Source organism: Cololabis saira, chromosome 24, assembly GCF_033807715.1.
Source record: "Cololabis saira isolate AMF1-May2022 chromosome 24, fColSai1.1, whole genome shotgun sequence".
Taxonomy (NCBI): Eukaryota; Metazoa; Chordata; class Actinopteri; order Beloniformes; family Belonidae; genus Cololabis; species Cololabis saira.
Window position 1 is genome coordinate 7,623,385 of NC_084610.1, and position 13,870 is coordinate 7,637,254.

Sequence of the window (13,870 nt, forward strand, 5' to 3'; positions counted from 1 at the left end):
GCTATTGTTGCTTGTTTCAACAGTTAACCACAAAGTGTAAGATTTCCTGGCTAATTAAGGCACAAATGACTATTAATGATGAATTTAAGAGAATGCCATTGGCTCAATGAGTTAAATTATATATAAAACAAGACAAATGACCTTGCGTTTGACCTTGAAACTTGGCAAGAACAGAACAATTTACAGTGTAGTGATCTCTTATGCTCCGACACAGTTTACTGCTAAAGCCTGGTTTGTTTAACTTCTGTTCAAACGATTCTCAGTCTCTGACACGGTTGGAAAAGTAGTACATGTGAGTGTACAGAATGTATTCATGACGATTATATTCCTCTTGACAACAGAGTGGTGCTATAGAAAATGATAATGCCAAGAAATGCCTGATTTATTTGACCCATCTTTTAGACAGTAATGTGAGATATTAGTGCCTTTAGCTTGATAATAGTCGACAGGGATGTATTTATAGCTGAGATTCGTGTACTTTGGTCCACCTTTCTGCAAGCTGATCGGTCAATCTCTGCAGCCCTCTGGTGCAGGCTGCACGGGCCCCAGCGGAGAGCTTTCAAACAGAAGCTAGTTGCCTCCGGCGCAACTTAAATTCATTTTGGCACGTGTTCAAAAACGAAGAGAGAGAAGCTGTTGGAGGAACAGTATCCTCAAACATCCGACAGACGGAGAAGTGGAGACAAAGGTGGTCATCCGTTCTGTTATAGCAGGTTTCACCACTTTTACTTTAGTGGACTCTCATATATGAGCTGTTACAGTCAGCTCTGATCTTTTTTTTTTTTCTTTTTTAATTCTAGGAATTCTTCACATTCTACAAAAGATAGTTTGCCTTGCAGAGAGAGTTTATAGCCTCTTACCTATCACAGGCTATGTTCAAATGTTTTATCATCAAAGTTAGTCATATAAATACAGTTAATGTCTCATTCCATACTTTAATGCAAAAGCAAAAGTTTTCTATGTGCATGTTAGTTACTCTAGTTGTCATTTTACATGCATTTTCTTTTAAACATCAGAATCTCCCTCCAAAAACTGATCAAAAGGCACTCAGACTAATTATTAATGCCACTTCAAATTCTTTATTAATTATGTGCATACTTTTGTACAGTATGTTTGATACTACAGCTGATTTAAAGTTAAATACAAGGAAACTTAAGATGGTCTAAATCAAGATTCGGTAAAGGGTGGGAAGGTCATCCTTTCTTTTTTTGCTACGTTACGTGAAATTCTCTTTACGTGTCAGTGTCAGAGGAGTCATTAAATGCTCTCACGTCAAAGTAAAGATTATTCTGGAAGTGACGGGGCTCTAACAACCCATTCACTTTGACAAATCTCTCTCACAAGATGTAACTGCTGCCCCACCTGCTCACAGCCGCTAACAACGGTGTAGATCAGGGGTCTCGGACTCCTGGCAGTCCTGCATGTTTTAGATGTTTCTCTGCTTCAGCACACCGTGATACAAGGAGTTGTCAACAACAAAGCTGTCCAGACCTTTTTGACAAGCTGGTGACAACCATTCATTTGAATCAGGTGTGTGTTCATGCAAGGAGGCTTCTAAAACATGCAGGACTGCAGAGTTGAGACCCCTGGTCTAGATCAGACCGAACCCATTGCAAAGCATTGGGGGCGGGGTTTATGGATGATTCATGCAGGTGTCAAAACCTTTAGACATATATACGTAGACGCCCCATCGAGCGCTGAGCCGTACGTCAACGTCGCCGCCATATTGGATGAGGCAAGACTGCACTGTAAACTAATACAAGTAAATGGACTTATTTTCATAAAGCGCCTTTCTACAAAGAAATTTACGTTTTACGTCTCATTTATTCATTCACACACGCACTAATATACTTGGGAAACAGTTAGGCACCAAATATAATATGTTTAATTTTCTGAGATGGCAAAAATAAGAACTTTATTGATCCTACATAGGATTCATGTTATATCAGCTATAGAGAACAAGGTAGTGCCGAAAAACAATATATATCCCCCTCACAAAAATAAGAAAAATAGAGAAACATATTTTCTCATCAACAAAACAAATTAAAAAAATTTCAAATAACAAAATAACATATTTGAACCATTTTTCAGACAATAAAATAACATTTGAACCATTTTTCAGACAATAAAATAACTGAAAAATCTGAAAAATGGTTCAAATATGTTATTTTGTTACTTGAAAAATTTTAAATATGTCTATGTAAAATATGCTTTGTTGTTGAGAAAATATGTTTCTCTTTTTTTTATTTTTGTGAGGGGGGATATATATTGTTTTTCGGCACTACCTTGTTCTCTATAGCTGATATAACATGAATTACTCCTATGTGGGATCAATAAAGTTCTTATTTTTGTCATCTCAAAAAATTTAATATATTATATTTGGTGCCTAACTGTTTCCCAAGTATATTAGTGCGTGTGTGAATCAATAAATGAGACGTAAAATGTAAATTTCTTTGTAGAAAGGCGCTTTATGAAAAAAAGTCCATTTACTTGTATTAGTTTACAGCGCAGTCTTGCCACATCCAATATGGTGGCAACGTTGACGTATCACAGCAGCGGGCAAAACCACTCAATGCGGCATCTACGTATATATGTCTATGGTCAAAACAACCATTGTTCCTACTCTGGTGCACCCTAGCCTGATTGTTGCCCCTTCTGCGTCACACGCTTTGCCTCTCTGACTGGTTGTAGGGGTGTTTAATGTCATCCAGAGGCACTTTCTGCTTTGTCTGTTGGTATGTTGTCCTGGAAAAGAAGGTCAAATCTAAACTCTTGTTTTCTTTCATGAATAGATATTGAACGTCTGTGTGCTTTGGGGGTGTGGCTTCAGAGGCAGGTCTGAAGGAAGGGTGCTTTGTATTGACATCTCCTACCCAACTTTTAAATGGCTGCTCATATTCTTGCACCTTTTCAAAGATCAAATGTATCTAAACATCAGTTGTTTCACTGTATTTGTAAGAGTCTACTTTTTACTTTTTTGGCACAATACACAAACATCATTGATGATGATCACCTCAGGTTTCCTGTGGACTTTTACTGGCACCAATTATCCAAACAACTGCATTCAAAATTGACCATTCCCTGTTATTTTTTTGGCATTTCATCTCTAGATGGATTCATCTAACTGAGAATTGGTTGATGCATGAGAATTGTTAATTACTCCCATTGTTCTGCAACGTTATCCAGTTATTTACCCTGTTCCCTTGCAATCAATGAATTAAATCAAATACGTGTTTGGCATTCATTTGTAAAAGTTTAGAGAACGATCAAGTCCAGGAAATGTTCCAGTGGTTAAGCACCAGTAATCAGCCGACTTGAAATGGTAAATGGCTACGCCGCAAGTGTCTGACTCCCATCGTTATCTTTGTCTCCAGATGTACCGTCGAACCCTTACTCAGTCCGTCTGTCAGCTGTCTCGCAGCGCTTGGCAACCGTCACGTTCATGAAGCCAGACTCTCATGGCGGCGTTCCCATCAGCTACTACCTGGTCCAGTATAAGGAGGTGGGCTCGCTGGACTGGAGGGACGTCAAGTCGCACAGCGTCCAGAGTAAGTTTTAAACTGCATTTTCATCTCCTCACTGAATATAACTATAATTTACGGCTGTAATGCAACATTTTAGTACTAGAAATTCACTGAAACCTTGAAGTAGTTTGTAGATAAAATGAATAAAGCTTTCATCTCTCCAATCCCCTGCTCATTTCTTAGACAACAAACTTTTAGGGGTTGCTCCATTTTTACAATCTATTCATTTTAATATATTTTCAAGTGTTTTTTTTCTTCGTTTTACATTCCTAACTAATGGATGCAATAATAGAAGTCCCTGAACTAATCTATGTTGACATTCAATTGAATAAAGCTTTAAATGTACTATGGAAGCAAAAAACAGTCATTCTCAGTCTTCTCTTGGAACGAATCTACTAACGATTGAGTCCCTTTGAAATGATTATGAATGACTATTGTCTGATTTTCTTGGAAGGATTCTTGCATTTGGTCGTGTCTATTCTGCTGCTGCCATTGACGAATAAGGGAGGTGATTCAGTCCAAGATGGCTATTGCAGACTTGGAGGCTAAACCGTTGACGTACAAGCAGGATGAAAGCTGGGGCCGCCTTATTTTCAGGAAATGAGAATCATTTTGATCCGTCTGTCCAGTTTCTAGCGTATATCCTGTTGTTATTTGACCACAAAGATGCCAGATAAACATCCAACCTGGCTTTATCGAGAGTTTCTGTTCCGCTGACCCCACACACACCAAGCGGCACCGATCCGGCATGAGTACAGCCCTAATTGCATGATCTGTCACGAGATCCTTCAAAGCTTTGGCCCAGAGATGTTGTTGAGTCCCGGCGAGGCTCAAACACCTTGTGGGGAGAGAGCCAGGACTACCCGTCTGGGCTGAAAGAGCGCGCTCCTCCTCTTCTTATGCTTTTACGACTCCAAATTGATTTCTGAGCCTGTTGGAAAGTACACCGCGAGGTGAAGGATGGACGGCTGGAAAATGAAAGCCAGAGGACGAATGGTCGGGTGATAAGCAGGTCCAACAAACCTGAAGGGCTTATCTCTAATATCCCTCATTTCAGAGTCAATTACAGTATGGAGATGCAGTGAGGTGAATACTAAACAGGAGGCAGTGCTTTTAAGAGTAAAATATACAGCACACACAAAGGGAAAACCACTTTGAAGAACAAAAGATCAGGCCTGAATAAATAAAGCTTAAATTGGATAAACGGCATTGTTTCTATAGAATTTAAGACTAAATTATCAAAATGATGAGCCAAACCCGTAACGAAGCCCTAAGTGGCATGATACATAATCATAGAGGCCACTTCAGATATCCTCCGCAGAAGTTCCTAGCACAATAAACTCTTCATTACCAGACGCCAGGACTGGTTTCATTTGAATGCTTTTGGCCAAATTAAAATGTGTCCCCGCAGCCCGCAACGAACCCAGCACATCGCTGCAAACGGCAAAATTTGTTTTCAATTTCAGGACCGCGGAGCTGCCGAAGCGCCTATTAGCATTCAAGTATTTAATTTGTACGGACCAACAAAAACAACTTCCACTCAAACTCATTACACTGCCGACTCTCTCTGGCTTTAGGAGAGTGGAGGGTTATGTAAGACACTTTAAATGTGCTGCAATAAGTAACTTCCCACTTTCTTATCAATAATCTAGTCATTTGCAGTTTGTGTACGACACATTACGTTGTTTTCACCAAGATTATACTCATCAGTGTCTTTAGTTGTTACATACTGAGATGTCATGAGCTTTATAATACTCTCGGCTTTGATTAAATTGTTTATTTTAATTGAATTTATGCAGTAAATGTTTTCACACCACATATCGTTGTCGTACTGCAGCGCTCAGTTACACAGAGACAGAGCAAAGGTGTCCCGCAAAGTAAATACACACAATACTGACTTCATTTCAGCTCTTTTTGGGTGCTTTTCTGTTTGCAGTAACTGGAGCTCACCGTGAATCATTTTGCATCTTTTTTTTGTGGTTTTTATTCTGGTTATGTTTGATCTCTTTGACATTTTGTTCTGCTTAACTTTGGTGGGGGTTTTTTTGTTTGCAGCTTTGTTTTTATTCCAGTTTTTGTTGAATAAATTCTGTCCTGTAATTGTTTTTAGTTTTTAGTTTTCAGTCTCTAGGTTTTTCTCCATCTTTTTGTCAGTCTGATTGTACAGTAGTTGCTTTTTTATCTTAATTCTGGTTGTACATGCGTGTTTATACCTGTAAGTATGGCTGATTGTTTTAAGTTTTCTCTTTTTCTTCTTGGTTCTTTGTTTTTAGTTGTGTGAATTATGTTTTAAGTTGTTTTTTAGTGTCCTTGTATTCAATGTCTGTGGGTTGTTTTTTAATTTATTTTATGTTTTTCAGCTACTAATTCTATTTTTCCAGTGTATTTGTAAATATATTTTTAAGCCCACTTTAATTTGTTTTGCATGGGTTTATATTTAGTTTCTTAATTTTTTCATTTTTGTTGGTTTATATCTGTTGTTAGTTGTCATAGATTCATTTCTTTCTCGTTTTCATTACTTTATGTTCGTGTCAGTCACTTTGCTGCTGTTTGCAGCCATCTGCTTGGTCTTTTTAGTCTCATTAAAGTTGTTTTTGAGTAGTTTTACATTGTGGGTGCTTTTACAGTATTTATGTTGATAAAATTATAAAATTGCCTCAACGACTTGGGCTCTGAACAAGCTATTCCTATTCAGTAATAGCTTTATAATATCACAAATGCTTTCAAATTAAAATAATATACAGCTGATGGCATGTAAAGAAATAATAATGTTATTATTTACCGTCAATTCCAGATTAAACAGTTCAAAAACAACTATTTAAGTAAAATATTATCACTTAATCAGAAGTGTGTTCAATCAGCATGTTTTCATATTTAATTTTGTATACTAATGACACCTGTGTTGTCATTTCTGAAGCTGGAATCACTCTTGATTTGTTTTGTAATTAGCTTGTTTGCATTCAAAACCAAAGTTATCCCACGCGAGGTAAATGTCAGCATGCAGATAGGAACATTTTGGAGTTGCTAGTTTCTTTCTTTCTTTCCTGCTGGGTGTAGGAATCCAGTAAGCCGGCCGATGCTCAGAGAAGATGATGTCTGTAACCGTATCCATCAAACTACTTTAATGTGAAGTCCAGATCGTATCAGGGCACAGCGGCACCTCGGGCCATTTTGTCTTTTTTTTTTTTTTTTTTTACTCATTGACATTTTCAACTGAAATCTTTTTACGCGAAAACATAATTCTTTTCTTTTTTTATATATATATTTTTGTATCGTGGTTCTGTTTCAAGGATTTCTGTTGGCAATTCAGATACTTTTTTCACATCTCTTAAATAAGTAACCATGACAACCAGAAACTTGTTTCCATTTGGGAGCAGCTTTCTAAAGACTGCTGAATAAGACTTCACATCCAGGCAGGTTGAACAGGAGAAGTCCCAGATGACAGGAGGAGGAAGTTTAAACTAAGTTTAAACTAAGAATCAGCAGGAATATCGAGCATGTCTGGAGTCGTCCTGCACCTCCTGTTGTAATCAGCTTAATGGTTGCTAGGTTACAAACACAACACCCCAGGGAATTTGTTGCTATTTCTGATGTAAACTTTGTCTCTCTGCTGTATTTACAACTTTCTAAGAGTTTGTCAACAGATTCTTTATTTATGCTCCTTTTCCCTCAATGATTTGCCGCATCAGTATACTTTTTCTTTGTGGATTAATAAAGTAGTATTGAATCCATCGCTTCTCGCAGCACTAATGTTCCAAGATGCATTGCTGTCTGTTTTTTCTTCTTTTCCTCCAGGCAATACTTCAAAAAATACCAAGAAGAAAATGCTTTTATTCTGTCAAAGGAATCCCAAAATCTCTGCTTTTAATAACTTTCTCGTCTCTCTTCATAATTGATACGAAGCTCCAGTTGGCTTCATCTGTGTCTCTGTGTCTGCAGCCACAGTGGTGCTGACGGGCCTGGAGCCCAACACGACGTACGAGGTTCGAGTGGCAGCTGTCAACGGAAAGGGTCAGGGGGAGTTCAGCCATATGGAGACCTTCCAGACTCTACCCATCCGTGAGTCCGTCTGTTCCTCCCGTGCACGCAGATCACAACACATCATTCACACTAAGATCCCAGCTTTGCAGGATCTGTAAGATTTCTCTACCTTTTCTCAAAATAAATCCAATGTGATGGCGTAAAATTGACTTGGTCCTGTTGTAATGGTTTTGTGGCAGTTCTTTGCAGCAGCAGTGCACAAATGAGTACAAGAATGTCATGTTTTATAAACTAAAACGGAGGTTAAACGGCTGAAAATCATTGGAAATATGGGAATAATTTAGGTCTTAATACAACAATTACACTGAACATGAGCTAGAAATGCAAACAAGCCTCCAGAACATATTCAAAGCATCTGCAAGCCCAGTGAAATGAGGCCTATTTGCCATCTTATGTAACCGTGGCATATTCATACCGGAGATGGTTACAGCCTCATCCAGTTTCAGTGATATGAATTTAGATTACTGGAGCTCTGAGTAACTTCTGTCAAATCCATGTCCTCCTGTAAAACTGCTGCATTAATAATTACGTCCTGCAGGGTTTTCGTGATGAGCATTTTATTTATTCTTGCAATCTGGCACTGCAGGATTGCAATAATTCCAGGCAAGGCCACGGAAAATGCGTTGCCACTTTTAATATTATATGACTGTTGAGCTACTGGGAGTTAAACGTATGAAAGAAGACCCAGTTAGGAAATACAGTGAATAATACAAACCTCAAGTCAACTTTCGGGTAAGGAAGAGGGTCTTGTATGAACCTAATTCAGTTGAAACCTCTTCTCTGCTTGTACTTTATCCTGATCTCATATCTGAGAATCCCCACTCTCAGGAAAACTCCGATAAGTCTCCCTCTCTTGTTTCCCTCAGGAGAGCCAAGTCCGCCGGCGGTCCACGGGCAGCGAGGGATGGGCAAGGCCTACCGGCTGGGATTGGTCAAGCAGGATGATGGAGGGATGCCCATCGTGGAGTATATAGTCAAGTACAAGACTGTAAGTGTCTTAGAGGTGAATAAAGCAGCTGTGATCCGACTGGATGAGAGAATCCACTCAATATGCATTGAATTTGTGTGGATGTGGACAAAGGGCTACTATTGTATTTACATGGTAACTGACCTTCCTCAATATCAGGGATGGGGAAAGCCCAAACGGCACTCCCACAAGCTTGTGATACTCTTTCTCCTGGCTTCCTGCATTTCTTGATGATGGAATACAGCGGGTAGCGGAGCATTGACAGCTGTCACGAGGAGGTTTTTAGGGCCCGAGCACTGACAGTGCGAAGGCCCTATTGTATCTGTAGGAGTTTTTTTTTTGTTTTTATCCTCTTTTGTCTTCCGACGAAATGAGGGCCTTTTTGCCCCCCTAAACGTACCACAAAAGTCACCAAATTTTGCACGCAAGCAAGGCCTGGTGAAAGAGTTGATATTTCATGGTTTGCATTAATGGGCGTGGCCTAATGGCTCAACAGCGCCCCCTAGAAAACTTTGTGCCTCAAGCCCCACAATACGGTTTGACGTACATGCACGAAAATCGCTACACACCTGTATCATGTCGCAACTTAAAGAAAAGTCTTTTGGCGCCATGGCCGAAACCGAACAGGAAGTCGGCCATTTTGAATTAATAGTGTAATTTTGGCGCAATTTATGCCATTTCTTTGGCCGTTTCTTCGCCCGAACCGTAACGTGCACCCAGGTGTGTTATACATCAAAATGTGCGTCTCCATCCTGCGACAATGCACATTACTTTTCTCAGTCAAAAGCGTTACCATGCCAACGCTAGACGCCAAAAAGCGCACCCCCACTTCATCTGATTGGTCGATATGTGATAGTTCCTACTTTCTGCAATAACTTTTGAATAGTTTGACATAAAGAGTCGTGGGTGGTGTCATCGGACTTAGTTTTGAGTCCTTGACCTTTATTGGTGAAAATAGCACGCGCGAGGGTCCGTTCATCGCTGCTTGCAGCTTTAATTCTTTTAATTGTTGGAGCGTCGGGAAAGGTTGAACAAGGCCTCTATTACCATGCAACTCATTGGAACACGAGCCAAAAGCATGATGCTTCCACCTATCACACTTTTCACCGTTCTTTCTTTTTTCCTTTTGCAAACGTACCAGGGTGGGTTACATGTTATTAAGCAGACTTAAGTGTCGGAACTTTGTTGTTTGGGTACAGAAATTACTTTCTTCTGACTAGTCTCTGACGGTCACATTTTTGCAGGTTTGATGGAAACAATAGCAGTTCACTAACATCCCAGAGTCGGATCAATCTCCCTGAAGGTCTTTTTTTTTTATTCATACATCGGCTTTGATTTGCCTTTCATACAGTTCTACTAGCAGTTCCCTTTATAATAAGTGCTTCTTGGCCTTTGCAGATATCACATATCTGTATTAAAAGGAAAAAATATCTGAAAAAGTTTTACAATCTCCTTGAAGTCTTTTTTATCCTTTTCTGAAGCCATTAACAAAATATCTGACATTCCTAAGTCAAAATACCTCAGATGTACAGTATAAAACTGTTCTTTATAGACTATTATGGACAAAAACCTCCTGTGGTCCCATGACGCATGACGAGCTCAAGCCTGTAGGTCACTCCTGAAGAGTTTAGGCTCTGGAATAGACCGTCCAACCCAGGTTCAACCACAAATAGACAAATTGGAGCAGAACAAACAACTGCTCGACTGTCTTCGATTATCCTTAGATGACACAATCAAAACAACGTCAGAAACGAGTGCTGCTGGACCTGAATTGCAGACTGGGAGAACTCCTCAGGTCCCACAGTCTTCTGCGCTGCAGTTGTAGCCCAGCAGCCTCTGTTATGGAGCCATAAGGAGTTTACCAATGATCCAGTTAGTCAGTCTGGATGGTCTGAGGTAAAGGCTGCTATGAGATGTACCAGTGCATCCGGAAAGTATTCACAGTGCTTCACTTTTTCCACATTTTGCTATGATATATAGTTGGGTGTGAAATTCTGCTATGGAGACTGTTTTTTCTTTGTAGTTTTTTGTTTCAATCAGGCTGTAAAAGTAAATTTTGGCAGAAAATGTGTCTATTTTAACGGTGGCGTGTATTGATTGTATCCAGTTTTAGTGGGTGGAGTTAGCCTTACTCCACCTCCTCTCTAGCAAGGTGTGCCATTTGAGATGTGCCCCACAGCTTTGTGCTACCTGCTTCTGGGGGACGTCAAAAGCAGCACGAGATGAAGATGAATCAGGATGATTCCACTCGGATTAGGTGGTTAGTTTTCATTTAAGAACAAACGCTGCATCACAGGTCACATGGGGGATGACACTTTCACTGGTTACTATCAGTGCTGGCAGAGCATCAAGTTTCCATGACAACTGGTCTGAAAAACAGCTGAAACAACTACTACACTGCAAAAATCCAAAATCTTAACAAGAATATTTGTCTTATTTCTAGTTAAAATGTTTCATTTTTAGTCAAAAAATCTCATTACACTTAAAACAAGACTCATCACTGGAAAAAACAACAATTTTCACCTATTTCAAGTAGATTTTCACTTAAATTAAGTAGAAAAATCTTCCAGTGGAACAAGATTTTTTTGCTTGTAATGAGAAGATAAATCTTGTTCCACTGGCAGATTTTTCTACTTATTTCAAGTGAAAATTTACTTGAAACAGGTGGAAATTGTCAAATAACAAATTATTTTTTCTGGAAATGACTTGTTTTAAGTGTAATGAGATTTTCTGAATAAAAATGAGACATTTTAACTAGAAATAAAACAAATATTCCTGGTAAGATTTTGAGTTTTTGCAGTGTAGTTTTGACCCATACAGTAGTTTAGTTTTTGTATTTATTTTTTTAATAATAGTCTCTGGTGGAAGTCATGAAGACTGTTAGTTAGAGGCAACACCAGAGACCATCTTGTCAAAGAGATCTTGGTACAGCCGTTTTAAAGCATACTAGTGTGAGCCACATAAACGACACGAGTTCTTTCGGGCCGACTTGAATATCGCCGTCGTAAAAACACCTTTAGAAAGGGTTGAACAAACAGAGGTGAAATACGCCGGTGTAGACCGTCCTGGTCATGGTAATCCTCAAAAGCTTTAGCTGGTCTTCCTTTTCTTGGCTCTTGGGGACATTTCTCTTCCCGTCCAGAAGGCATCAGTTCAAACACAACTGATGAGGATCTCAAAGTGACTTCACACACCCACTTAAATGCTCTCAAGCACAGAAAAATCTAATGTTTTTCATAATTCGTCCCCACTGACCCAGGAACTGTCTGAACATTAGACGGTCTAAAATGCTTGCGGATGTTACATGTTATCCAGGATGTAGAATAAAAGTACAAATATTCAGTCATGAAAGAAACATAATTTAAATAGTGATTAAAAATTCTTTAAAAGAGGGATTCTGGTACTCTTAACATCTCTTGACATCAATAAATTAGTTGACTGTAAGCAAATGATCAAGTCTATGACCTCATTAGTTGTTTATCTGGAACTACAAAGACACCCAGTTTAATTAGCTTTTATAGAAAAGGAAAAGAGCTCTTTATGTTGCCATCTCACAGTGCAATTTTAAAGAGGGTTTATTTGTTAGATTATTATTTATGGGGTGCCCTGACACCAGCAACGCTCCTCTGATGACAGGGTTTGACGTCAAGAGATGTTTTTATTTCCATTAACTGGCCGTCAATAAAGCAAGTCACATTTTCCATGTTTTTTAAAACTGGAAAATAGCACACACTCTCCAATTTCTTATATTTTCAAGCATGACATTTTGTCTCTTAAAGCAGCATAACTGAGTCTGATGGATTTGTCTTTATTTTAAACATAGACTCCACAGCGGGTAACGCTGTGAATGCTTTCTCTTCCACTTGAGTGAGGATGACTCACAATATTGATTAATTGCTGACGACAGAGTCGACTTGTTAAAAGAATAATGTGCCCTCAAATGTCTGTTTTTTTGTTTCGAGTCTTGATTTGCTTTCAGTTTTAATGAGAGCACAAACAAGGGCTCAGAACTCGCTCATCCATTGAGGTAGTTTTGCCGTGAAAAGACGAGAAGTGGCTTGAAGTCGGGAGGTAAAGAGAGCGGCAGAGATGAGGCCAGGCTGCAGACTGCTGTAAATGGCACTCGCACAAAAACCCTCCACAGAACTAAGTGGATTTGTGTTGCTCCAAATCTCCAACAGTATTTACCCAACTCTCATGTTCCCAAGCAGGCATTTCTGCTTTTGTGGAGAAAGTCGAAGCGATTTAAATGAAAAAAATACAAAAATTACAACTGCAGATGGAGGCATAGTGCTGAAAAGAGGGTTTGCTTTTGGAGGCCAAGCAGGATGCAGGCAGTCAAGCACAAGTCAAGCACTCTTAAGGCGGCGTCTGGAGTCAGGAGCAGACTTCATCTGCTGCTTTCACACACAAATCCCAATTACTTACCCGTTTGCAACACAGTGGGAGCGTCGCCATTCACACGGATCCTTGAACCATAATCAGGAAGAAATGTCATGTTAAGACATTAGTGTCAGTTTCATTATAAAGCTTTTGACGTCTCCCATCCCTGCTCTTATCAAAAAACACCCCACATAATTCTGTGCTTCACTCATAGTTGTTTTACCATACGATAACAATCATCAGTGATGGCAATTACATGAAGCCACCTCACAGAGTGACAGTAGACATCCTGGCAGAGGCAGCTAAGGCTGCTTTCAGGCCTTAAGAAAGGTCTTGCAGAAAGATGTCCACTTAGATCAGGGGTCGGCAACCCGCGGCTCCAGAGCCACATGCGGCTCTTTAGCGCCGCCCTAGTGGCTCCTGGAGCTTTTTCAAAAATGTTTGACCTTTTTTTTCCTTTTTTTCTTCTTTTTTTTCTTTTCTTCTATTTTTTTCCTTTTTTTTCTCTTTTTTTTCTTCCTTTTTCCTTTTCTTTTTAATCTCAAACATTTCGACTTTTTTCTCAACATTTCAACTTTTTTCTTGACATTTAAAAATTTTTCTTGACATTTCGACTTTTTTCTCGACATTTTGACTATTTTCTCAAAATTGTACTTCAACATTAATCTCGACATTTCGACTTTTTTCTCAACATTTCAACTTTTTTCTCGAAATTTTGACTTTTTTCTTGACATTTCGACTTTTTTCTCAACATTTCAACTTTTTTCTCGAAATTTTGACTTTTTTCTTGACATTTCGACTTTTTTCTCAACATTTCGTCTTTCGTCTTTTGCCTTTATTCTTAGGCTTATACAAGACTTTTCATTTTTTGCGGCTCCAGACATATTTGTTTTTTGTTTTTTTGGTCCAATATGGCTCTTTCAACATTTTGGGTTGTCGACCCCTGACTTGGATG

General features: G+C 39.1%; 1 protein-coding gene across 5 annotated transcripts in view; it reads left to right on the forward strand.

Moving 5' to 3' along the window:
* Positions 1-13,870, forward strand: part of LOC133425087 (neural cell adhesion molecule 2-like) — a 436,069-nt gene that overhangs the window by 382,179 nt on the left and 40,020 nt on the right. For 3 of the 5 annotated variants that reach the window (XM_061715764.1, XM_061715765.1, XM_061715766.1), the window contains exons 12-14: positions 3,375-3,548; positions 7,464-7,583; positions 8,432-8,568. In XM_061715764.1, the coding sequence (XP_061571748.1) occupies positions 3,375-3,548; positions 7,464-7,583; positions 8,432-8,568 (431 nt within the window). The remainder of the gene's footprint in view (positions 1-3,374; positions 3,549-7,463; positions 7,584-8,431; positions 8,569-13,870) is intronic. The other 2 variants (XM_061715767.1, XM_061715768.1) reach the window with 1 other exon arrangement.